General features: G+C 35.5%; 1 protein-coding gene across 6 annotated transcripts; it reads left to right on the top strand.

Annotated features, from left to right (window-relative positions):
* Nucleotides 1–284: 284 nt before the first annotated feature.
* On the top strand, nt 285–26,011 carry LOC129360701 (rho guanine nucleotide exchange factor 37-like). 6 transcript variants are annotated; one of them, XM_055031069.1, is made up of 16 exons: nt 285–394; nt 4,021–4,222; nt 4,523–4,616; nt 6,947–7,437; nt 10,683–10,812; nt 11,262–11,409; nt 11,493–11,692; nt 12,275–12,405; nt 14,165–14,269; nt 15,249–15,362; nt 15,476–15,645; nt 16,717–16,864; nt 16,955–17,083; nt 18,155–18,350; nt 18,978–19,147; nt 22,969–26,011. In XM_055031069.1, the coding sequence occupies exons 4-16, from the start codon at nt 6,958–6,960 to the stop codon at nt 23,176–23,178; spliced, it is 2,331 nt and encodes a 776-aa protein (XP_054887044.1). In that variant the 5' UTR covers nt 285–394; nt 4,021–4,222; nt 4,523–4,616; nt 6,947–6,957; the 3' UTR covers nt 23,179–26,011. The 6 variants fall into 6 exon arrangements, with proteins under 6 accessions (XP_054887044.1, XP_054887043.1, XP_054887042.1 ...); XM_055031068.1 differs by lacking the exon at nt 4,021–4,222 and having other exon boundaries at nt 4,526–4,616; XM_055031067.1 differs by lacking the exon at nt 4,021–4,222.
* The last annotated feature ends 1,029 nt before the right edge of the window (nt 26,012–27,040 follow it).

Below are 27,040 nucleotides of genomic sequence, written 5' to 3'. Positions count from 1 at the left end.
AAGATTTATTTTACGCAAAAATGTACACACCTTCAGAAAATTTCACCACATTTTTTAGATAATTAAAAATGAGAGAATAATGAATATCAATATACAATAAACGTCATATAAAGTTTTTAAAGCAAAATGAGAGAAATGTTATCATGGGTTTTTAGTTTGCCAATTTATTTCCAAATCAATTGGCAAAAACAAACAAAATTCAGAAGCGCCTTATTCTGAAACTACACAGGATGTAAGGGTTTGAGCGGCCTCTTATTTTGTAAGAAAAACAGGAAGTAGTTTTATCCAATTCATTTTGTGTCTTGACAAGCTGCTTTTGACAACAGGTGGGACGTGAAGAGCCGCTGACATCTGAGCTGGAGTAAATATGCGATGACAGAAAGATAACAACATGGTAAAAACTATTTTCTTCACATTTTCAGTTATTTCAGCATTTATTTACTTGAAGCTGAGGCAGCAGACGGATCGTGGCGATCCTCAACCCTCAGCTAAACGAAGCGTTTAGCTTTTTATTGCTCTTTGCGCGTTGCGTTAACGTGTTTGTGGGGATTTTTAAAGGGCCACTAAAAAGTCGGTGCTCCGTGGAAGTGGAAAACTTTCACATTTGCCGACACCGTAATGCTTCGGTTGGTGTTTCCTCTCATTTAAAGTTATTTTTTAAATAATTGTAAGTGAACGGTTGTCTTAGGTTGTCTTAATTAATGTGAACGGCGTGATAGAAATATAACAGTAAAAAAGGAACAAAAATAGAGGCGATTGTAAGAAATTTGTAATAGGCTATATCTTTCTGCTCACATGCTATACAATCTAATAAAATAGGATGTACTTTTTGGCTGCTTACCGAAATATATTTTCTTATTACCATTATTAATTAAATGTACAATTCAGATTGTAGACAAGATTTTTTGTTTTGTCTTTGTGATTTTTGTTTATCCTCTCCAGTCCTTTAAATGCTCTTCCTTCTGTTGTTCTTGTTTTTCAAGGCCAAACAAACAAAAATGACAGAAAAACAGATAGCTAATCACACATATTTGTAGTTATTATGTGTTATTATAGTGCCAGCTGTAATTGAGGACTCTGTTGTCTACAATTACACTCTAAATGTGGGCTATGTAAGTTGTTTAGTGCTTTGCTCTTGAATCTTCTACACATTTTGTCATCATAACCACAATTGTCATTTTTGTTGGGAGTTAATGTCATAAAACAGCACAAAAAAGTGCCTAACAATGAAGTAGAAGGAAATTATTTATGCTAGTATGTGGCATTTGTATTCATAATCCTTTATTTTGATACCTCTAAAATAAATCACCTGTCACCATTTCAGAATCTCAAAAAATACACCTGACACAATTAAATATTTCAAGGAGTATGAATAGGTTTGCAAGTCACTCCAGTTTCACATGTAGATGTATAAAGACATTTTATACATTACAGGTATAAAACATGCAGATGTTTACAAAATTTTATTTTGAATATATCTTTCCAAATCAGTTTTTTGGCAGAAAATGCAAAAACATTTGATGAAATCTCCATCAGTATTCTGCAAATAAATGAGTTTTTGCGTGGGATATGGTAATAGTTGATATTGTGCACACATCAAGTTACATGTGATGCTGATAGTTAACATAATGAAGTGCTGGTTTCTACTTTCCAACAAAAGCAAAAAGCAAACGTGAATAAGTTTTTGATTGACGAGACTGAATCTCAAGAAAAAGTTTCAAGTGAAGCAACTTTCACAACCGCCAAAAGGAAATTTAGAGAGATTTTCTTGGGGAATTACTTTAATTTCTGGGAATAAATGTGTCATATCTTGAGATGCAGGCTATTGGCTGCCTGAGACAACATTTCCAGATCAGACAGCTTTTGGTTCTGAATGTGAGGTCATTCATATTTTCCCCACCTTTTTCAAATTCTAAATATTTAAATTGTTTTATTGTTCCGTAGAAAATTATTTCCAATTATTTGTTTACATCCTCTCCTTCTTCATTGCAGAAACTTCCCTGAACCTTCTTTGTTGTAAATAATACAGTTCAAGGCCATGTCCGGCTGTATCCAGCACCAAACTGTTCACATGTCAACAATGAATCCTCAATATGGTGTAAAAACAGTGAGCAAAGTCATGCTGCATTAAGGTATCTTTGTGTTGATTGGTTTTGATTTGTGCAGCTTTTATTGCAGTTTTAGGAAGAAAGCTGAACAACAGATTGTGCCAGAATTAGAGTCTACAACTAAAGAGGAACTAAAGAGTGTGAATGAAAAATGTTTGCTGTTGGTGAAGAATAAATTCTTTCCGATGAGGTTGAAACCTTTACCGCTGATATTTGGCTGATGACTCAAGTTGAAACACTTGCCTGTGGGGTAAAGGAAGTTGTGAAATTATCATCTTCTCACTGCCGGTAAGGCTGCTGCAGCACTGACCTTTGACAGGATCACTGTGTAAGCAAACTTGGCAAAGAAGAGCCAATTATTGCCACTATTATTTTTAGCTGAGTCAATCCAATGTGAGTTCAACAAGCTCAGCAAGTTCAGCTGGAGAAAACTTGTGATCCAGAATGAAAGATTATTTTAGCAAATCTTGCATTTGCATTGATCTTGCATTTTTCACCTTGTGCATGTGGAGCTTGTTTGACTGTTGCTAAATGAAGCTGTTCACAGTTTTTTCAATGTTGATCTACATTTAGAGTGTCACACCACCCATAACGTGTTTCTTCCATCACTTATTTGTGATATGCATCCTGTAAATCTTGATGACAGCTGTTTGTCCAGCTCTGACATAAATAGATGAGCAGTTCTTTGTTGGTCACATCTAACTTCGCTCATCATTATTTGTAATTACCTTTCCACTTTAGTCATGGTACGAGCCACTTACTGTGTTTGAAACGTATCAAAACAAGCAAACCAAAGCAACATATTTACTTTGCATTTCTGGACCTGATAAATTGATTAGACTTTAAGTTTATAAAGAACAACAGCTTCAGAAATTCTGTGACCATTGATGTTATTTTCCTGGATATTTTCCTGGTAGTGCAGGTTTTGGCTTTAAAGGATGTTTGCTCTCTATGAAGTCAAGGATGAATGTTTTTTTTATCTTTCAAACCAGTTTTTGTTGGACATACACGTTGGGTTGCTTCGGATGAGCAGGTGTCACGTCATGAGAGAATACAGTCATGCAACATTACTCCCAGAAATGTCGATCTATTGAATAAGATTAGCTTCTGTCTTTTTTCCTTCCTCATTCCTTTGCGTCTGACTGTGGTGAACGCCTCAGTTCTGTCTGGCTTTCCTTAAGCTGCTACATTCCAGTTATTTCCCAAAGCTCAGCAACACATGGAATGACTGACTTGTGGTGACTGTCTACTTTATGTTTTCTTTTTTTTTTTGTTAAACATCGTAGTAATTTTTGAAGGTTATTTCAAAATTTTAAGACAAGAGAATTAATAGACTCATTGTATCAATTGTCAGTTCAAGTTTGTTTTACATGATATAAACGTAATGGAGTCAACAATTGTAAAACAAGCAATAAATATTTTATTTTGTTGAATACCATCATCAAATTAATCAAGAATGATGATCATGAAATGTATTGATCAATATTCCTATAGTTATTAATCAAAGGAAGTTCTAAACAGGCAGGTTTTTATCCTTGATTAAATGAAGTAAGTCAAGATAAACAAGCATAGTCTGTAAGGTTGTACAGCCTGTTATTCTTATGATAATATGGCTATTGATGTTAGTTTTACATTAAAATGCCAAAATTCAAATAAAATGTAATGCAGCTCGGTTTTCACAGTGGCTTAAAACAAAATGATGAACTGTTGAATATATTTCTTCTTGTAGAAATGTGCATCAGTTGCAGGAGAAGCCTTTTTTACATTTATGCTTTTGAAATTTTGTTGTAAAATAAGTTTACTTTACATTTTCTTCATTTTTTTAATAAATTAGAAATATTTTGAATAATTTATTTTCACTGACAAAAAATATAGGAGTGACTTAAAGTCTTCTTTTGTTTCCATACACCAGAAAATCCAGACAATCCCTTTGCAATTGGAAGAGGATGGGATTTCCCACCGTGCTTTTGTTTCCTGTGAGAAAAAAACTTCAATCACTTCTCTGCTCTGCCTTCATTGGCCCCTTTTAGTGTCCCACAAAGCTTCTCACCGAGTCGTCTGATTGGACCTTCAGACCCCTGTGAGGACTAATTGGCCAATCGCTGTTAGTTTTAGTGAGTGCAGTTTCCTCCTCTAAACAGCTGCTGCAGTCACTTAGCTTATTCTGCAGTAGGGGTGTGTGTGTGAGTGTGAGTGTGTGTTTGTGTTTGCGTGGCTACCCTCGCCTCTCGGAGCCATCCCACCCTCCTTTTCACTCCCATCCCCCTCTCTTTGCACTCTGAGGTTTTTCCCCTAACCTCCACCCTGTTGTAAATACACACTCACACACTTCTGCCACATGAGGTCCAGCAGCAGCCTGCTGTGTGTGAGTCACTGGAGAAAGTTACACTGGTGTGTTTGTGTTTTGCATGCAGCAGCAGCTCTCCTCTGCAGCTCAGCACTCTCAGGACAACGGGATAAAAAGAGGAGATCTCAGTTCACCGCAGCTGATTCAAGGTTTTGCAGAAGGTAATGACAGCCTCCTTACCTCTTAGTATTTGTAGTCGTCTCTGTTATACAGCATGCTATTGTCAGGGTGATGGTTGTGACTTTTATTGGTGCAACTTATGGCCTTTTTGTTATTTATAACTTACTGTTTTATTCTTGTGAGTTAGATTGTAACTTCAAAGAAATAATTAATTCCCCATACTTCAATATTCAAGATTTAAATTGAATGACATAATTTTTTTTAAGAAATACCTGTTTAATTCTAAAATGTTTTTGTAAACTCAATTATGAGCTCTTTATGACAACAAAATCATAGAACAAACTAAAAAAAAGCATTAGTTGTTCACTTGACTACATATGAACCAAGCAGTTTATGGTTCCTTTACATTTCTTTAGAGCTTGCAGAAACAAATCTGCAAATATTGTGACTTTTGGTGAATTTCAAACATGTTAAAGTCTGACTAATAATATTGTTGAGACTATGAAATTAATTTATGAATTCAAATATTAGATGGCAGCAAACTAAGTTACTAAAATCTTAAGACAAGTTGCACATGTTGACATAATTGTATGTAATGTGGAAGATAAAACTTGTGATTGAATTATCCATGTGCTTGATGACACCAAGTGTAAATAATTAAAAAAATATAGCACAACAAAATAGCACAACTATTTTGCATTTTCATTGCACTTTGCAAAATACAAAAGCAGAATAGGGACCTAACAGTTGGTGAGGCACAGGGCTTTTTTGATGTCGTAGCATAAATGTTAAAAGGGAAGTACAACTCAAATCTTACTGCTAAAAACTACTTGTTTTATGTTATATACAGATTTATTTATGCTAAGAGTAGAGTGAAATACAACAGAATTATATTGTTACTTGGGAAGAACATTGCTCTTGTCATAGGATTAGTTAGATGATATAAATTTGCAGTGAAGTAATAAAAAAGTTGTGAACATGTCTTATCGTAAGTGAAGTGATATGCCAGTGGTTCTTGTATTTTTGATAATTTTTCAAGAATTATTGACTTAAGGAATCTCTTATATCTTGATAAAAAGTTACTTCCGGGTTTTGTGTAATTTTTGTTTCTATTAGCACTAGAAATTGAACAAAAATACATGAGAAGTTGTTGCATATTAGCTGTGAATTGAAATAGTTCACAAAAACAAAGTTGAAAATATGCAAATAAGATGGGTGCACGGATAAGTAGAGATTGAAGATCTCAAACGGATCTCATATCTTGGATCTCATGAAGTTAACTGTGGAATATTCCAAGTCCCCTACTTCCTTTGGGATGTGCTCTGAAAAGTCTCCAAAAGGTAGCTGTCAATGATTTAGTTTATACATTATTAATGTTTTGCAAGATAAGTTCGTAGATATCAAATAAATTGCGTTAAGTGACTTTGAAAGTGGAACAAAGCTTATCCTCTGATACTGAACGTTTTAAAATGCTGCCTCTGTCTCAAACATAATTTAATCACAAAGACTCAATTTTCTGTCACATTTTTCCCTCAAAACCACAAATTATCCAGCTGAACCACATAACAGCTATACTGTGACGCTGGTGGCAGCATTCATCACCCTTTAAGCAACTCGTCAGCCTCCTGGTGGCACAACAAGTGGTGCTTCAGTTAAGCGTATTCATGACAATACGACCCCACTGTCTGTATACTTGTGGGAAGTCACCAGTAAACAATGACCTATTATCTCTTGCCATCTGCTGTGTTACAGAGTAAGAAATGTCTGTTTCAAATTAATTGTTATTCGTATAAGTTGTGATGGTGTTGCAGAAAAAAATCATTCGGTAATTGTTACAATTATCTTAACTTTTCTGTCTTTTTTCACATGCAGAATGTAGTAGCTAAATGATTGAAAGTGGATTTATTATGACTAAAGAGCTACCACAGCGATATGTTAAGTCGATGGGAAACAGATGTTGCAATGCAAAATAAGTCCACAGTCCAGCCAGCCTCCTCATCTGTAAATCTGTTGGTGTTGCAATATTTCTTCTCTACAAAAATGATGAAGACCATGCATGCAGCTGTTTCATATTTTGTTGTAAATATTTCCGGATTTGATGGGAGCTGTTGAGACGACACAGCTGTGAAAACACAGTAGAGAATGTGAGCCTCCTTTCATATGTGAAAGTTGTGAATCATTAATAATGTATGGATATCTTTGCAGTTTGTTTAAAGATGAGATTTACTTTTTGAAGTTGCATCCTTTTTGAATGTTTTTAATGATTATGAAGTCTCCGCTAAAAGTTTTTTAAAAATGTTTTTATTTTGAAGACAACAATAAAATGTGTATAAAATATATTAAGACAGCATATGGTGTTTTTTCTTGACAGCGATCTCTGTCATGGAAGTGTCCGGTAGACCAAACACATTGCCCTTCAAACTCCACAAATCAGCGTCTACTCCTCTTCGCTATTCGGGTGCAGTGAAGAAGGTTGCCAAGAGACCTCAAACAATGGAAAGTGGAAATAAAGAGAAGGACAATCAAGTTGAATATGACAATGCTAGCTCTGAAGAAGAGACAGCAGAAGATTTAGTGCTTAAACCAACTACTGATTCCTCAGAACTTGCAGATGCAGGTGCTCATCGAATACGTTTAAGACTTCCCTCAGAGGACAGTTTCTCAGAGGAAACCTTGGTGTCAGAGGAGAGGTTGGCAGAGGAAGCCAAAAAGAAGAATGAAGAGGAGGAAGCAGCTGCAAAAGAGAGGCAAGCTCAGAGACAGATGATGGCTATCGAAGAGCTAGTCCAGTCAGAGAAGAGTTACCTCAAAATGCTGCAGATCTGCACTGTAAATATCAGAAACAGCTTAAACAACCTCCAGGTAAGAATAAGTAGCATGTAACAGTTTTATGAAATATAGTGAAAAAGTTACTCAAAAACGATTAGAGAATACAGATTATTCACATTTTTAGGTTGTTTACAGCCATAGTTGGGAAGTAAATTCTTACACTTGAGTAACTATTTTTTTAAAAATACTTTCAGGAGTATTTTTTACTTATTTTATTATGACATATCATTGCTTTTACTTGAGTAAAATTTCCGGTGACTCTGACCTCAGTGAGTAACTTCACTGAATGAAGAATAAACATGTTTTAACCAAAAATTCACCAGATACAGACAGACACCTGCAGTTTTAAAATTCCATCAGTTTAAAAAAAAAAACTGATGAAGAAAAATGTTTATTTTGCCTGATTTTATTTTGTACTTATGCTTTTTATATAAAGTGGTGAGCACAATTTTTGTAATCTACCCACCTCTGTCTACACTATTCTTTTTTTCTGTAAGCTGTAAAATCTGAACATTTTACTGCCAGCCATTCACTTAATTACCAACTTACACTTGGTAATTATGGAAGGGAAGAGGCCCCAACAAATACTTTAAAACTTTATTTCAGTAAAATTTTGTTAAAAGACAGACATATGTTGTTTCAGTATATATCAGGTTTCTTTCTTGTCCTGGGAAATGTTATAGTTTTAGTTATATTTGGACAATCTATATCATTGTAAATGTATATGTGAAAAAAGACAAACTTTTAGATCCTATTCAAATCTGGCACTAACATCTGTCCTGGGGATCTAATTACACTTGGAAAGCACCAAAAACAGATTAAAAGGTGGCTTATGTAATGCGATATCTGGAGAGGAAAGCGACCCATCCGGGGACATTTTGGACCACCCACTGATCTAATATTTTCTCTCATATTCCATTTTTCCAAATTCACAATTAAATTTATTAAAAGCTTTGACTGTAAATAAGTCTAATCAGGCAAATTTGAACAATTTGTCTAAACAATTTGAATTTGCTTTCTGTAACTTAGTTGAATTACTCATCTCTTGTCAAATCTTGAATTACACGATATCTTGTGATTCATATTCTCCTCTTTTTATTCGGGTCTTAAAATTATAGATCTGAATAATTATTTACTTCACAGAAAATCTAGAAACAATATTTGTTAATTGTAGTGAAAAAACCACCAAGCCAAAATGGACTGGTTTTCAAATTAAATTGAAGTTTTAATGCAGATCTACCTCACTATAATCATTTATGATTCACTGTTTATTATTACTTTCCATAACTGTTTTATTATCCCTTGATTTTATTACTTTATTTGATTAGCAAATGTGGTGTCTGAGTATTAAAGATCCAGCAGACTTGTAAAACTTTTTGCATTCCAATAATGTACAAACATATCAAACGGGGTGGGTAAAAAGTTGATTTTAAGCTATAATAATCCAAAAATAATTTTATTTTGAAGTTGCTGTGCACACAATCCCAAAGCTCTGTTGCAGCTTCCTAATGACTTGCCATTTTCAGCTTTTCATTACCGCTGAGGAATTGCTTATTACAGCAAAATAATAATTTATTATTCCCGCAGTAATGAAACGAAGCCTCATAAAACATAATAATATTAAGGCTTATATGGTGATGGATGAGCCTGAAGATGAAGAAGGAGAATGAGCGAGAAATGAAAAGACCCGGCAGTGCTGGTAAAGGAATGAAATTATCTGGTGGACTCATTACGTTTTACTGAAGATTTGTCTTATGGGAATAAAATATAAAAGAAATCTGTGAGAAAGTCATAAAAATACATTTAATGACAATGGACAAAGGATGGAGAGGGCTGCAGAGGCAGCAGAGATGAGGGGTGCTGGAAACCAAAAACTACCACATAAATACAGCCATTGTATTATAGATACGTCTCCTGTTTTCTCTAGAAAGATGCACATTGTTCTGTCTGCCACCAGGGTTTGTGCCCACTCTACTCTCATTTGACTGAAAAGAAGAGGGACAACATGTTTTTTCAGCTTCTGCTATCAATTCCTATCTATTTTTTTAAAACTAAAAATAACTTCATTAATCATGGAACGACATTATGCATTCAGTTGAAAACATGCGTGACATCACCAGATTTAGACTGTGCAATAATACAATCTGAATTAAGTGTAATGAAGTGTGGCTGCTGTTCTTCCACATTTTCACGGTACACTTTACTTGTTACGTTCATCTTGATAACAACTGGCCAGCAAAGTAGACAAACTAGATTTCGACAGACACAACTGAACCAAAACTTAAAACTAAAATTGTTCATTTGGAAGAACAATAACTTGCCTTACTTCCATCTGTTTTAGAAAGTGACTTAAGACAGAGCAAAGCAAAGTAGGAAGATTTTATTTACATAAAAATCTTAAAATTGTGGCATGCATCTTATTTAGTCTTGTTTAGTGGAACGAACTAGCTATAGAAATCATCAGTTTCTTAATTGGAGTTCTTTATGCTGTTATAAACTGGGTATAAAAACTGTTACTTTAACGGCGAGAACCTTAGTGAAAAACAGCATTATATAGATCAAGGCACAGCAGTAAGGTGGAGAAAACTTGGTGCGCAATAGATCACCTGATCAACTTATCAGGCTCTCATTGTTCACTGTTCAAAAATAGTTTCACACAACTGCAAACCTACAAAGGCACAGCTATCCATCCCATCTGTCAGGTTTGACAATAAAAGCATCAGTCAAGGTGGCGTCCAAAACATCTCGCTATGGAGGAGCTGCAGAGATCCACATTAGTCATGTACCACATCAATATGGTTGAAACGAAGCCTGTTTTCGTTTACAATATATGAGATGCAGCATACATGTTGCAGAAGGTGGTCTTTGACATATGAAGTTATTATATTTTGACTTTGATATAAACCTCAGCATCAAAATGTCTGTTTGAAGGTTTTCTTAAATGCAAAACTTTATTATGAGGTTCTGTCAAAAGCTTAAAAAAAACGAGGATACAAATAAACACTCATTTTGTCACATCTACAGCCAATAACTATGTTTTATGTATAAGTAAGTATATGGTTATGTAAATGTAATGCTTGCCAGTTTTTCAAAAGTGCAAGATATACATTGTGTCCATGCTACAATGAGGAGAATAATTTATGACTTTTATAGTTTACCATATTTAACCCCAGATATGTATATGCAACATATCTTGCAAACTTTTCTATTTCTGTAGCATAGAAAAGTTAATCAGGGTTTTGTTTTTTAAAGTTGTTTTCATCTCATATTCTCCAAAGCCTCCTCCACCAAACCTGGACAGTCTGTTTCTGTACACAGAGGAGGTGATGAATGTGTCGCGCCGCCTCCTCAGCAAGTTGGAGCAGAAGCAGCTCAAGCCTCAAAACCCAGAATTTCTAGAAAATCTCTGTAAGTCAAACCCTTGTTATTCCCAATTAAGCAACATTCAAAGAGAAATATATCCATATTACAGTGTAATGGTTCTCCTCATTATTAGACTAACTGCAGTTTCAGTGAGAGCATGGTGCCCAAAGATTTACTGTATAAAACTTTGAACTGGGACAGTTTTCATGTATTTCTGTTTGTCAACTAAAATATCTTCCACAATTTACTGTATGCTGGTGATTTGATGTGTACAATCCTTTATTTTCTTACAACATTTCTAGGGTCAGAGCATACAGAGGAGTGACAGTAATTATAGAGTGATGTAATTAACATATACCCATAAGATTAATGTTTTTCTCAACCATTAAAAAAAGTTAGTAAGAGTTGAATTACCATATTCATCAGCTGTATCTTTACCCTCTATGTGAGTCTTGTATGTTAAGTCGTAGTGTCCATTTTGTTTTTCCTGGCAGGTGCTTCATTCCTCAGCCTCTCCTCTGAAATCGAAGCAGCATACAAAGAATACTTGTGGAACTACAATCATGTCTCGTTAGTGGAAAATGACTACAAACAGAACGAGACACTTTGGAGTGACATTATTAAAGTTGTAAAGTCAGCAGCGTGAGTTTCAAATAGCAAGCTGCTCTTTAATAAAGCTTGTTTTTCATTAAAGTTACATAATCTTCCTTTTTTTCCCACCCCAGACCTGAAGTCAATGCCACCTCTCTGAGTTTCTTCTTGGTAACGCCAGTGCAGCGGATTGCGCGCTATCCTCTCCTTCTGCAGACCATCCAGAAACATACTGACCCCTCTCACCCAGCGTATGCCCTCCTGGAGCAGACTGCTAACACCTCCATCGCCTTGAACTGTAATATCAATGAGTACAAACGGTTCAGAGAAGTTGGTAAGACAGTTTTTGCTTACACATACAGAGAATTGCAATGTATTTTATCACTGCCACATCTTTATTGTATTTTATTGGGATTTGATATGAAACATAAAGTAGCTCATAATTATTAGGTTTTAACTCATTCTTCTTTACAAAACAGTTCAAGCTCAGTGAGAGTGGATAAAGACATATATGAATACTTTTTCATCAATATTTAGAAACGTTTGACTTAAAACAAGCTCTTAATGTTCAGTTTGGTCTTATTTCAAGTGTACTAAAATATTTGCACTAGAAACTAGACAAATATCTAGATTTTGTTTAGGGGTATCCGAGTAAAGAGGGATAAATACAAATGATAACTATGTCTTCTGAATGATTTCCACTTCATAAAAATGCACTGATTTGTTTTAGACTATGACATAAAACCCCAACAAAATGTATTGAAATTTTTTGTTCTTGCATAGCAAAATGCAGATGTTCTGGGTACTTGTAGATACTTTTGTATGTTCTAGAAAAAAGAAGAGTGAAGATTTAATCTAGTTTAATTTTAAATATTTATACAAGAAGCTGTGAGATATCGTTTCTAATCCTTTACAGCTGATAAATACAAGAAGACTGAAAACCTGACCATTATGGACAAGATCAACCGGCTCAGCACTCACAGCATCGCAAAGAAGACTGCAAGGTTCAGTCAATACATCAAACATGAGACTGGAATGGTACCTAAGGTAGGAACCAAAATGACTTATAGTACTACATCAGGTATTAAAGAGAGCAGCCCAACCCACAAGGATGACTGAAGTAACACATGAGAGGGTAATTAAAAAACAAATGGCCTCGAAGCAGTAAAATACCTTTACCAGTGTATGCCTTATCTCTAGCTGCACCTCATTGGTTAATGATCCACAAGAGAAAGATATGACCTGTACCAATATTATAAAATAAAAGTATGGATAATCATCTCCAATCCAGCTTTTACCAACAGAGTTCAAAGCTTTTGAATATTTCTCACCTGGAGAAAAGAAGAATGTGACTTGAATGAGATGGCAGAATCTAAAATAATAAAGTTTCTGAGGTTTGGTTGGACAATAAAAGCATAACACATCAGTGCATTGCTTTATTGTAGTTATTTGTAGCACTTTGCAGAAAAGCCTTAAAGGGAAAGAATATGGAAAAAAACCTTGGACGTGGTAGTTTGTTTCCACAAGCACAGTATTTATAGAAACACACCCTGTAGGTGGAAACTTATGTAAGAAAATATGTTTACACCCCAGAGTTACAAATCTACTCCTGGGTAGGAATTCAACACAGATTTAGCACTAAGGACCCTTTTTTTGACATCCTATCATTTATATAGATAAATAAATGTAAATATGGCTTGTTTGTGTGATTTTTCTCTGCATAATCAAAATATAATTTCTGCTCAAAGGAAGAGAAATTCAGGGCATGTGAACATCTACATGAAAGATAAAACCAGACAAACAAAATGAATGATTAGTAAATATTTTAAGGCCAACTTCTTACAATATTGAGCAGTTAAATTTGTGTATCCAAAGTAATTATTTTGAATTCTTACCGTTAACATGAGTAAATGGATGTTACTTTATGACAAAATGTGGAAAAAGCATGAAGGGAAGACACGACAAACCGTGTTGGCCTTTCATTTCCATCTGCAAAATCACAGTTGCTATAGTAACCCCAACATGTTCAGTATCTGTATTGCAACAGTGATGGACTGGCTGCAGCTCCAAAACTATTTCTTCTAAAGCAGCTGTCTTTTGCTGCCCTTTTTTGATGTTTTAATATGGAATTGCGCACAGGTGGATTTAATTACTGTTCATCATGTCTGAAACTTGTGGCTCTTCATACTAGGTTTGATCAATTTGTTAGTTTTTTGATAGATAATTTGATAAATAATTGACATAAATTTTCACAAGGAACTACTACAATTTTTTACCTACTTTTTGAAATTTGTATGCTTTCAAAATCTGTAATAATTTTCATATAGGGCAAAATTGTGTGCCCAAACAAAAATGTTGACTTTGATTGCACAAATATATAAATATATTAAAAAAAGCTTTAGAAGAAATAAAATAAATATTTTTTTCATAGCATTTTTCAGAAATGTCAACATCCCATAGAAGAAAATGTATCCATCCTGGATTGCATTATTTGCATTGCTGCAAAGAAGTTATCTTTATGTGCTTTAAAAAATAAAAAAATAAATAAAATTATAGTTCCTGAAACATAAAAACAAATTTTATTTCACAAATATTTACAAAAAATTATAAGCAGTCTTTTTTTCAAAAGGTCGTGTTACATTTGGATTTCTAAACAAGTTTTACTTGGCAAGGCTGAGGACATAATGGCTCTTTCAGTTCTAAAGGTTGTGCACCCTTGACTTGTATGAACAATAAACAAATATCAATGCGCTGTCTTGAACTCATGCACATTTTACCGTGTTTTTTCTCTTGTGTTATGTTGCAGCTGGTGGATGAAGAGTTTGATGCTCTTGAAGGTTTCTTTAACATTCTGGAATATGGGATCCTGGTGCTTCTGGAGAATGTGGAAACTTACCTTTTCCACCTTCAGGTAATTTTACCATAGACAAATAATAGTAGAAATGTGTAATTACATTTCAGCTCTAATCACATATTCTCTATAAGAATAAAGCTAATTATTATAATGTGGGACACGGAGGCATGAAGATTAACATATATTAGACATTCACTTTGCCCTTCATGCAGTGGATCCTGGGCATAATAACCCCTTATTATCTGTTGTTTGTCCTTGACCAAATCTAGCTGCCAGACAGAAACTGAATGTAAAACACATGTTTCTTTGTTTATAGTCACATTGATGGGTCATCACATTCCTGACACATAATCTAGTTACCTTCCTCCAGGCTGCTGTGTGTAATTTCTGACTCGCCGTTTGAGAATTTTTTAAAAGTATTTTAGAAATACATTTTCCTTATAACTATTTTGACTATTTTAACTATTTTCTACTCCTTCTATTTGTCAAACGTGACAGCAACAGATTGAGGTGATTCTCGTTGATTAAATAATTTCAATTAAAAGTGAGGAAGCACCACATATTCATTTCTGAAACTCAAACTGGACCAACTGACTCACATACTGGAACTTTCCAGTCCAGTAGCTGTGGCTGGAGAAGTTGAATATGACTAAACATTTTTCTGCTCCCAGTTGAGTCACACTGAATAAACCCTGGAGCTCATTTTAGGACAAACACTAGAGTCCAGTGTTTTAGGTCTAAAATTATTCTCCCAGTATTTTTATTTATTATTTTTTTCTGCTTATTGTCCTATGTCTTTCTGTTTAACATTTCCTTCCCACTTATCTGTTTTTCAGCATTCTCTGTCTTGGATGTATTTTACCAGGATTATTATTTTATAACAAAGCCATTATTACTTTCAAAGTATTTTTTTTTTATTTATTTCTGCCCTTACAGCTTGTTGCTTCAGCAACTTCTTAAACTTTCAATGTTTTTCCCACAGAAACATAATTGAATAAACCAGTTAAGATTTAAATGTTTACGTGTTGGTCTGCAGAGATTTCTGGAATGTAAGACAGAAGAGTTTGACTTTGACATGGATGGTGAAAAGGCCCCTGTTTGCTACAAGGAGATTCATACTGCACTCAGACAGTGGATCCTTCCAATGTTTGTAAGTCATATCAAGAAAATTAGAGAAATTACCCAAAAAAATCTTCATAAAAAAAAATCTAATAAATAAACAATCGATTCTGAAAGTTCTCAATCTTTTATTCATGATATTAGGAAAAAAGAATGAGGACCCTGATTCACAAGCCACTCTGTGAACTGCGGGATCTCCTGGTGGGACCGAAGAATCTGATTAGAAAAAGACTCCACAAGCTGCTTGACTATGAAGTGATCGAGGGAAAACCCAAACTGAGCTATGAGGAGCAGGCTGTGGCCAATGCATACAAGTAATGAAAGCAAATAAAATGGAGTTACCAGCTGATAGTTGTAAATATTGTAACCAACTTAAATCAGTTTTAGCTAAACTGTAAATAAAGACAAAAAGGCAGGAACACATTTTCTCCCATAAATATGGTGTCCAGAAGCCTTTTTGTGACAATGTGGAAATCTGCAGATTATGGATTCAGTCTAAAACATCTAAATCACCATTAGAATGTCTCACATCAAAATTCCTACTTTTCTCAGCTTTGCTGGTCATTTTGGCTTTACATACAGTTAAAACCAGATATTTACATACATTGAGGAAAAAGTGACGTTTGATGTTAAATCAAACAAAACTTCTTGTTTTAAGTAAGCTAGGGTCAAAGGAATTATTTATATTTGCTAAAAAGCAGAATAAAGATTGATAAAGTTTCCTTTAAGTTTCTGTACATACAGAGGTCCACATGCATTTCTTTACTGTTTGCTTGATCTTCCTTTTAAAATAGATGGCATTTAGATATCCTTCTACAAGATTCTCAAAGTTTATAGATTTAGGGAACTTTTTTCCTGTCACCTTTCTCAAACACATTTAAACTTTTCCCACAAATTTTCTAATGGAAAAATTTGTGGGATCAGATTTTTGCGACAGCCACTTAAAAACAGATTTTGTTGTCCTTGAGCTTGAGCCACTCTATGTGATGTTATGCTTGGGGTTGTTGTTCATTTGCGAGACGTATTTTTGCCCCAAACTTTATCTTTTTGGGGTGATTTCTTTGGATGTTGCTTTAATATTTCAGTGTAATGATCTTTGCTCATAGAGCTATTTATTTTATAAAGTGCACCAGTTCCTTCTGCAGCAAACACCAACACAACATCACGCTTCTGCTTATGTTAAAATGTTGATCACAGTTTTGGAAGAATCCACCTTTTTTCTTAAAATTATAGCAAAATACTTCATCATCCACAAAAACGTAGGTCTGTTGACAAAATGTCAGTTTTTTTGTGCTCTACTGTCAGAATGATGTTAAATAAAAATTTCTGTTGCCATTTTCCAGTTTTGAATGCCACATTTCTTACCCTTCCTTCCTCACTTCCAGGACAATCAACACATTGCTCCTCAATGAGCTTCCTCGCTTTAATGGCCTCGCTCTGCAGATGATCTGGAGAATGTTGGGAACGTTCAGCTGCTTGCACAGAGACCTCGCTGCAGACATGGAGCAGCTCTTTCAAGGTTTTGCACTACAGGTACAAGCTTCCATACTTAATGATAATGCTGTTAACTAAGCAAATATTTGATACTTTAACATTTATTCACACTGATATTCTTATCTGCAGCTTCCTCATAGTTCCTGTCATCCAAAGGAATTCCAGGAGTGGGTAGAGACTGCTGTGCTTGAAGGAGCGAGAAACTTGGACATTTTATGCCAAAGTGTGCAAGAAACCCTTAATTCTCCAGCTGTCCAGGTTGAAATCTTTTTTTTTTTTTTTATCTTTTACTCATTAATAATAATTCTTGTTTTTTTGGTGACTAATATATTTATGCTAATGCAGCTCAGCAACATAACTTATCCAATGTAGCTGAAACGTAAAATGTTGTGGTCAGAGCTGTGTTTAACCTTACTGCACTTATATAATTAGCACTGGCAAAAAAATCCATAACAATATCTTTATCACAATAGACATGTTAGCAACTCACTCACTCTTTGGTCACCTTGCAACAACCTGTTGAATAACTTGCACAGCAGCAGCTGAAGGTTTTGTCACTGTGCCTCAAACTGCTTAAATATAAAAACAGCAGTCACCAGTTTGGCAGTATTGATCTGATCTGAAATGCTTATATGGTGATACGTTTTTTAGCCATGTAGTTTTTCCAAGCTGAAAACTTAGTTACCAACTTATTGTAACCAGTTATAATAAGTTTTTCCAAGCTGAATGTGTGCAAACGTTTGACCACAACTTCACAGACGCTTCATTATATTCAATATATAAAGTTTGTCCCTTTATATATTGACCATAATTGGGAATGGAGGGATAGGAAAAAGAGCTACAACCTTAATTTCAAATGATTTATATCTGGCACCAAATGAAGCTCAAAACTCCAAATCACTGATTATTTATATGTGGTAATTATATACTTTACTTTTCCTTAGTCACAGCTGGCTGTAATTCCTGCTGTTCTAAAACTTGTCAAACAACTTGCATATAAATACCTTTTAAGAGAGTGGAATGTACACGTCATGTTTTGTTTGAAGCTTACAAAACATACCTTAAAAAGTTTGCTGACTAACAGGTTTTGCTGAAAGAATTTGGGTCACATTACAGTCAGAATCATAATACCTATGACTTTGAGTTATTCGCGTGTGATCATTACTCACTGATCTGCTCAGACTTTTTTAGGCTGCTCTTTTCAATAAAGGTAAAAACCACATACAGTAGTATTAAAATCTTTCAAAATGCAGTTGGTCTATTAATCTGATTTCTAATTTATGTTTTGCTTTATTTTTTATTCATGTATGTATTTCCCTATTCTTTCAGCCTCTGAGCCCGTCGTGTCAGCGGCGCCTGAAGCAGCTGACAGAGAAGCACGGCTCCGGTAAGATCTTCCAGGTCACAAACACGGTGGTGGGAACCCGGGACTTCGACCTGAACCTGACCAAGGGGGAGTATGTTGCCCTCATCAGCGAGTTCGACACCCGCGGAGACAAACGAAGGTGGCTGGTTGATTCAGGAGGTAAAAACTATTTCTATCAGGAACTTTTAAACTTGACTTGCTTAGAAATGAGAAAATGTAACCAATTAATCTGATAAAAAAAAGTAATTGAGAAAGAAGCACAGTGGGTCATAAGTGGTTTCTTGCTGTGTTCAAGTTTTAAAGGGATGTTTGGGATTTTTTGTAGTTTTCATTTTAGTATTCTGCTGCCACCCATTGGTTGACTTTGTGCATTACACTAATGGTTTGCTTTTATTACTGAAAACAATACTTTGAATATCTAACTTAGTAAATGAAAATGCATGTTTTTCAATTAAGAGCCTTGCATCAAAATGGATTTGGCATGTAAATTTATTTTTTTCTTATTATTAGCAATTAAAAGATTGCATTGGATAAACTTCCGGTATAAAATCAAATTCACCAACAAGAGACATAGAGAAACGGTTAGATTTGGCCATCTTTTGTTAATTTGAGAATGTCAGCTTTTTAAATTTTGAATAAAATTTATATTTTTAAATGTGTTATTGAGGTTATAGTAAGTCATTTCAATCTGACTGTCTTTAGATCTTACTAAATGTAAACATATGTTTTATATCCTCTATAGAAGAAATTATTAATATTGTAAAATTTTAAATTATGTGTTTTCAGCAAAGAGAGGTTATGTTCCTTCATCAAAGCTCATTCGCTATCATCAAGCAGCAGAGGCCCCGCCCCCTTCGCCATTCCTTCCTACGCCGGGAAACATGATGGCGTTCAGGAGACACTCCTGCATCCCGGATCCCCAACTCATCCACATCACAAGTCAGCCTTTATTCCAGGTAATTCATAGTTTTACTTTTTTGACCAATTCCACACATTTACCTCATTTGTAGTTTTTTTTTTTTTCTGTTTTTGTGTATCTGATGCCCTTTTACTTTTCATTTGGATAACATAGCTCTGTTGTTTATAACTACGATATTAAAAAGCATATTTCAGGAGATTTAGCTGCACATCTAAACAGCTAAATGTTTGCAGTTGAGACGTGCAGCTCATCCCTGAAGTTATGAAAAATGTGATAGAAGTGTGTTAATCTACCTTCCATACTGGCTCCACACTGGCTATGTACTACTAAAGACAAACAGGGTTAACTCAAATTTCAAATACATAAATTCATGTTTTGATGAGCCACTAGCTCAGTGTTTATTTGCTCATGATTTGGTTGTCAAACACAATTGAATAGACTGAAATCTAACATTATCTTAAAGCAACCAGATGCTAACTGCTGGGTGACACTGGTTATATTATGTGTATTACATTAATTTCTAAGCTCATGAAAAGAAAATGGTTGAGATATTTATGGCTTAGACCTCTGGTCATGACTATGAGATTAAAATTTTCTGACACCAAAATTTGAAAGCTTCATTAATTTATGTAAAATGACTCTCAGATCTTCTGCTTTCTCTTGTGACAGCTCCCTGCAATGAAAGCATCAGTCATTAAAAATGCACTCTGATCATCATAAATCCTTCTTAATGAGGATCAGCTTAAGTATATTTTATTATTTTCATTAGTATTTTACTTCAGAATTGACTCACTTTTTCACAAGAGAGGGCTGCTAAATTAAGAGTTGATCGGTGATATTAAGTCAGTGATTGCATAGAGAGGGATGGGTGTCTGAATGCATGTGTGTTATTAATGGAAGCTTCCATAATTAGCTGTTTAACCTTGCAAGTCGGTTGCCAGTTAATTTATGTTACGCAGAGCTGCAGGCAGAGATAAAGCTCCTCTCTCCTCATGTGTGCATGTTGTCCGATTGATTTACATTTTAGACTGCGCGACTGAGAGATGGAGTGTCAGGATGCTACATTTGGGATGGTTTATGGGAGTGTGTACATGAGTGACTGCTCTTGGTGTGTGTGTATGTGTGTGGACATGGGGAGTTATGCACATGCGACTGAGATGTCATGGTGGTAAAAATGAGTAATTGCTCCAGTGACCTATGATATGTTGATGTTTTTGCCTTTCTGCATCCTCCATAAACCAGAATCTGCTCATAATACACAACCTTCACACCTCTACCCTGACCATGCTACAGAAACCCAGACACAGCTTTCTGGTCTCAAGCTTTGTGATGTTATGACGTCTGGAAACTGAGAAAAACGGCTAGTCCTGAAAAGCAAGGTGTATCAACAATGCCGATGTTCACTGCAGCTTAATTTGTTAGAGAAGAGAAACATTTTTATTTCCAGCCTGCCATCCAGCATCTTATTTGCAATAAATGAAAATCAGAAGAATCTTGAGTTTGGAAATACTGGAGAAATTTCAGTAACTCAGAGCAGGGTCTATTCAAGACAACTTTTCAGGATCTAAAATATTGCAAACTGTAAACGCTAACAGTTTAGTTTAAGGTAACATTGAGGATTTTTACTCAACAAAAATATCCTGAAACTTCTCTGACCATCCCTGGGAGCTGATCTGTCTCTCTACCCTTCTTCCTATCAAATAATCTGAAGTCTACTGCCTAATTTAAACAAACAAAAAAATGCTTTGCTGCTAAGTGGAATATTTAAATAGATTAAATAATAGGTATTTGGAATGCAAATTGACAAAATTATAATGATTGACCTTTATAGATGTTGAAAAAAATGCATCCATTTTGATGCTTATTACGGTATGTGTGAAATATACTTCAGCCAGTATTAGTGGGATACACATTCAGAGCAGTAGTCTGTGTGGATAATCCTCAGAAAATTTGAATATCTTTTCCAATAATCAAAGAGCAGCAGCACATTTCGTTCTCATCTTCTTAAATCCACCTTGTGTTGTTTGATCTTGTATTAAAAAAATCTGTATTGAAAATTAGAAGATTAGTTTTTCAGTCTTATAAACTTGCATCAAGTTATGGATCTATTACCAGATGTTCACTTCTTCACAGCAATTATTTATTATGCACAGTGGCGCAGTTGGTAGCACTGTTGCCTTGCAGCAATACAGTCCTGGGTTTGATTTCCGGCCCAGGGTCTTTCTGCATGGAGTTTGCATGTTCTCCCTTTGCATGCGTGGGTTCTCTCCTGGTACTCCGGCTTCCTCCCACAGTCCAAAAACATGACTGTTCGGTTAATTGGTTTCTCTAAATTCTCCCTTGGTGTGAGTGTGTGTGTATGGTTGTTTGTCCTGTCTGTCTCTGTGGTCCCCTGTGACGGACTGGCAACCTTTCCAGCGTGTCCCCCGCCTCTCGCCCCGCCTCTCGCCCGGAACGTTAGCTGGAGGAAGCTAAAAGCAGCATTTCTAATAATCTAATTGTTACTACCACGCATATGTTAGCTCTGCCATCATCCTTTTGACTTTTTCTCTTGTACTGAAATTCAGCTGCAGAAGATATCTGTCTGTCTCTCTCTTCATTGTGAATATCTTTTCAGCTCATAGACATGGTACCTTCACATTTTTTTTGTACTTCCTTTTGCTGCCTGGCAAAATTCTAATTAAATGGTAATTGGTGTGGACTGTCGGGACAGAACGGATGTTGTAACCCAGAGGTGAGCTGCGGGGAAGGGTTTGTTAATGACATCGAGCAGCCACCTAAACCCTGCTATTAGTGCTGGTGGGACTCTCTGTCATGCCAACACGAGGCTCATTAGAAAGTCTTCGGCCTGTGGATGTGTGAGCGTGGGGTGATGAGCTGGGATTTGTCAAGACATAACTAGTGGGCTTAACCTTTCCAGAGAATATCACAATGACGAATTGTTGAAAGTGTGCAGTTTTTCTCACTGTTTTTTTTTTATCTGCTTGAAAAGGTGTGTTTTAAATTAATTAGCAACAAACTGCTTAGCACAAAATTATCAAAACATAACAAAGATTCTTGAAAAGCAGTAAATGGTATTTCTGTACTAGGGCTGGAGTGAAAAACGTATCACAGTATTAGCATTTCATGTCATTCAATATCAATAATTATTGATTAGTTTTTATTTTAAATATGTTAAATACTGTGAATTTTCCACAGTTTTCACTCCATTGTGTTGTTTTTTTAGTTTTAAGCAGTTTCCAGGCATGGTAGTGAAACCTGAATAATAATAATAATAATAATAATAATAATAATAATAATAATAATAATAATAATAATAATAATAATAATAATAATAACCTGAGTAAGTTAATTGATTCCACCAACCTTGCTCAGGGAGGTTGAACAGCTAAAGTCTTTCCTCTGCCTAAATCCCCCAAAATGCCGTGCAGTTCTGGATCAGAGTGAAGTAAAATTATTAAATATTCTGTCAACAGAATTATCTGCTGAGATTGATCATGTCATTGTACGTATTGACTTACTGTCCACACACCACTTTCTGTATTCTTGTTCGATGTGCAGCTTTTTTCATGTGCAAGTGTAAATGTGTAGTTTACACTTATATAGGCTGCTGCATTGCCAGCAGCAGCCTATATGGATTTAAAGTAACAAAAAGCCCTAAAACAGCTTGTTTTGAGCTCAACAGACACAACTGAGCAGAGTAAAATCTAATCTAAGAATTATTTTGTTTAAAAATGCAATTGTTTGAGCAAGGAAGCATAAATGGTCACCTTTAAATTTAGTATGACACAGTCATCTTACATTGAACATTTTCTCATCTTTTCTTGGAAAACAGATGTATTTCACTTTCTTTTTAAGGTGGTCGCTGCCTATGACTTCACGGCAAGGGGAAACCATGAAGTATCGGTCCGTGCCGGTGAACCCGTCCGGATCCTGGAGTCGCAGGACAAACGAGGCAACTCCGAGTGGAGCCTGGTGGAGGCCAGAGGTCAGAGAGGCTACGTGCCCTCCAATTACCTCACCAGGATGCCTGTTGGCACAGGGTCACTGGCCCCTCCACTCTACTAGGAAAACACCATGTTCTGTAAATACTACAGCATTTTGTCATAAACCTTCAGCTTAATTCTCAAAAACTCTTTAAGTAGGTTTGTTTTGTGTCAAACAGGATTTTAAACTACATCTTACATGTATTTGTTCTCACATGTAAGAACAAATATAAGCTAGTTTAAATGAATGTTTCCTCACAGCCTTCCATAAAGCAAATCATTTTCTTTAAAATCATGGGAAAATTGTATTTAAATGTAAAGTTTTATTACTTTTTTTGTCCTTTGCTTGGATAAGTGGATACATTTAAAGTTAACTGCATGCAGTATCAAAAACAAATTCAAACAAATTGGACATAATTTTGTGGCTTTTTTGTCACCAACATAAGTGCAGTAGATTGTTGAACTTGCAGGTTCCATTACTTTGATTAATTAGGCTTTTTTCTGTTTTGTTTTAACATGTATAAGATATTTTCTTTTTGTTTTTTGTGTTTTTTTAAAGAAATTGCCATCTCACAAAATCTCATAGCTAAACCTCACAGTCTGCCATTTGATGGTGACAAAACTGGAAAGGTCCAGACTCAAGTAGCCAGAATTTGTGCAATAGAAAATCTTGATGTGGATTTTTATTCATTTATTTTTGTTTATGTTGTAATTGTCAAGTTTTCAGATATGACACTGGATAAAAATGAAGGAAGCTGCTGCTCTTTAGCTAACTGGTTTCTGATGCCTTGCTCATGGGCCCTAAAAAAGAGTAGCGACTTACTGTGAATGTAGCATGAAGTACAATCTTGAACTCTGGTGAATTCTGGTGGTTTTTATTTGTGCCAGAGGACAATTTGGCCAGCTCTTCTGATTTGAAGAAAAAGAAAGAATATTTGGACCAACCTTGACTTATTTCCCATGATCCTCAGTGGGAAAGAAGAGCATAGCAATTGAAAAAGATAGACAGCATGTTCTCATTAGAGTCTCTGTGTGTCTGTGAGGGAACTACAACAGCAAGACACTGAGAGCAAATAGTTGATGTGTGCGTCATGTCTAATGTGAAAGTGTGCTGACAGGTGATTGTGTGTGGGAATCTCTCCCTCCTCCTCACCTGGAAGTGGTGGTAGCATTGTATCCAGACTGGCAGGTACACAAGGTTCTCATCATCTCACACGTTGTAATGGGATGTGCATGCAAAATATCTCTGTGGCTGAGTTAAAGGGAGCTGAAAACGAGATTTATTCTCAGGAAAAGTTTCAGAAGGTGATTTGTTATCTTTGTTTAAACTCCCTCAGCCCCCATTAGAGCAAAGATCGTCATTTCTTGGACAGATTTGACTTAACAAGGTTTATGTAATGGATAAAAAACAGTCCAGGCAGGACAGAGGTGACCTACTTCTGTGTTCAAACACACCTGATAATGGTTGTTGCTATGGATACAGTTTAATCAGAGTAGATCAAGTGTCTCTGTTGTATTTTTTCAAGTTGTTGAGACATTGCAGGATTAGGTTTGATATAGTCTGTCAGGTTTTGAGGCCAAAGATGATTTAATTCCAGCAGATTCTTACAATCTCTTAAAATGAAAGAATTTTAATAACTAAAGAAAGATTTTACAATAATATTCACCTTTATTTTCTATAGAAATAGTAAAGACAATATAGATAAATGTAGCTTTTTAAATTTAAATATGAATATATACTTGTACTGATATTGTGAATAAATAATTAACTGCTGAGTGGATTAATTATTCAAAATTTAGAAATGGTCAGGCTTGTGGATTTTGCCACCATCTAGGTTAAAAGACATTAAAGCAGTGATAATCCTTTAAACTGGAACAGTTTCTTTCTTTCAGAAAGACATTTGCGCAGGCTGTCAGTAGCCAACATGATAACCAGACTTTGAGTTCCTAAAAATCTCCTTTCAAGTTGCATTTGCTGCTGTGTAGCAGAGGAAGCCTCGGCGGAGTCCGAGCTGCTCAGCTGGATCTCATCTCTCTCCATCAGTTTGAATGTCAGATTGGAGCAGAGCAGCAGGAGGCTCAGGAGAGGCATGCTGCAATGGTCCCCCGCAAAATGCCACTGTAACAAATGTCCCTAAGGTTAGCAGGAAGAACACAAAAATCCCTCAACCCCTGAGAATGTTGGCTGCTTTTAACTCATCAAGGGCCATCATAACAGGAAGGATGATCATTGAGAAAATGACTTCAAACTATTTACATTTGTGTAAATCATGCAGATGACGAAAAATTTGTTTAATTTAGATTACATTTTGTGTCTTATTTCTTATAAACCTGAGTATTTGCATGTACATTGTGCAACTTAAACTTACTTACTGCTGACATCTGAAACCACTTGCCAAAAACAGGATTAGAAAATACCAGTTAGAGAGTTTTGACCTGAAAAGGCTGTTGTTTTTCCATACTTCCGCCACTAGAGGGAGTGTGTGATACTGTTTGTGCCTAATATTTTTGAGTACACCGTGTTACTGTTATATAGGTTTGTTTTCTTTTAATACCGACATCATTATCATTGTCAGTATTTACCCTGACATGATCTGAGCTCTATAATGACCCAGATTCTGTAATTTTTGTTTTTACTATTAATGTAACAAATTAACCTGCTGATGATGTTGCTTTCTAATTTGTACTGCAGTGCTCATTGTAATTTATTATAATGTAATTATGTTAAACCCTGTTGCGATTTTAACTTATTGGATGCTGCAGGGCCATTCTGAAGCATGAAGTCCTTGGAAGTGTTGCCAGTGTTACGCTGTTGAGCTCATTCACTCACACATGTATTTGCACAGCAGATGGGAGTCTCTGCAGTGCAGCTGTGATCTGGTTTCGAGGCTCCAATAAAACGGCGCTGAAACCTGTTTTGTGTGCTTACGTCATTTTACATGAGCGCGAAATCAGAAACATTACTGAGGCGATACAAACGGAAACCACACCGTAGAACAAAAAAACGGCTCTAATTTACGGTAAAATACTGGCAACCAAAACTGCCAGTATTTTACCATGTTTGCTAAAATTACAGTCAGTAACTGTTGGTGTTTCACCATTTTTTACCGTAATTTTACAGAGCTTTTTTTACAGTGCAGAATGAAGTAACTCCTGGTTTGTCTTTGAGTTGTTTTGGGTTACACGGTAATCTGTCTCCACACATTTCTGACAGACACCAAATCCTGCAGTCCTTCACTTAATATTTTTCATCTCTGTTGGAAACCAGTTGTGGCAGTTTGTTACTGACTGGAAATGTTTTCAGAGTAAACAGTTTCTGAGTCTGCAAGGTGAAGAGGTCTTTTGCCCTCACTGGTAAGACTGTTTGCACAGCAGCTGTCTCTACATCTTCTGAACTTTATTGAAAATATTGGGGTATATTTGTATTATTATGTTTCTGTTTTATTGCGTTTTTCTGGATTCAGAAAACTTTATCTCCAAGATGGACTAAGGAGTCTCACAGTGCTGACAATTTACTTTACTTCTTATTTAGTAGTATGTTTATCCACTTTTCTTTCTTATTTCAGACTGCCCTGAAGATTTTCTAATCCTTCCTTCAAGAATATGAAGTCTATTGTATGTCGTTAGATAGCCCACACCATGATGCGCTCATCTGCAAACTTTACTTTTGGCTAGGTATTTTTTCTTGTGATGTGCAGAACCATTTTCCCCCAAAGACATCCATTAGTTCAACTTCAACCTCATATTACAAGACAACGTTCTCACAGTATTTCACTGTATTTCTAAATCTTCAGCAAATGTTAAACAGAAGAAAAATCATAGCTCCAGTATGATTTTTAGCAGTGGAGCATTACTTATTGTATTACATGGGGAAAACAAAAAATGTTATTATGAATAAATAAATTAGTCCAACTTCATTTGTGGACTAATTTTGTTTTGATTGT

Source organism: Poeciliopsis prolifica, unplaced genomic scaffold (genome assembly GCF_027474105.1).
Source record: "Poeciliopsis prolifica strain line A6 unplaced genomic scaffold, Auburn_PproV2 SCAFFOLD006, whole genome shotgun sequence".
NCBI classification, from domain to species: Eukaryota; Metazoa; Chordata; class Actinopteri; order Cyprinodontiformes; family Poeciliidae; genus Poeciliopsis; species Poeciliopsis prolifica.
This window is presented reverse-complemented; position numbering and strand designations above follow the sequence as displayed.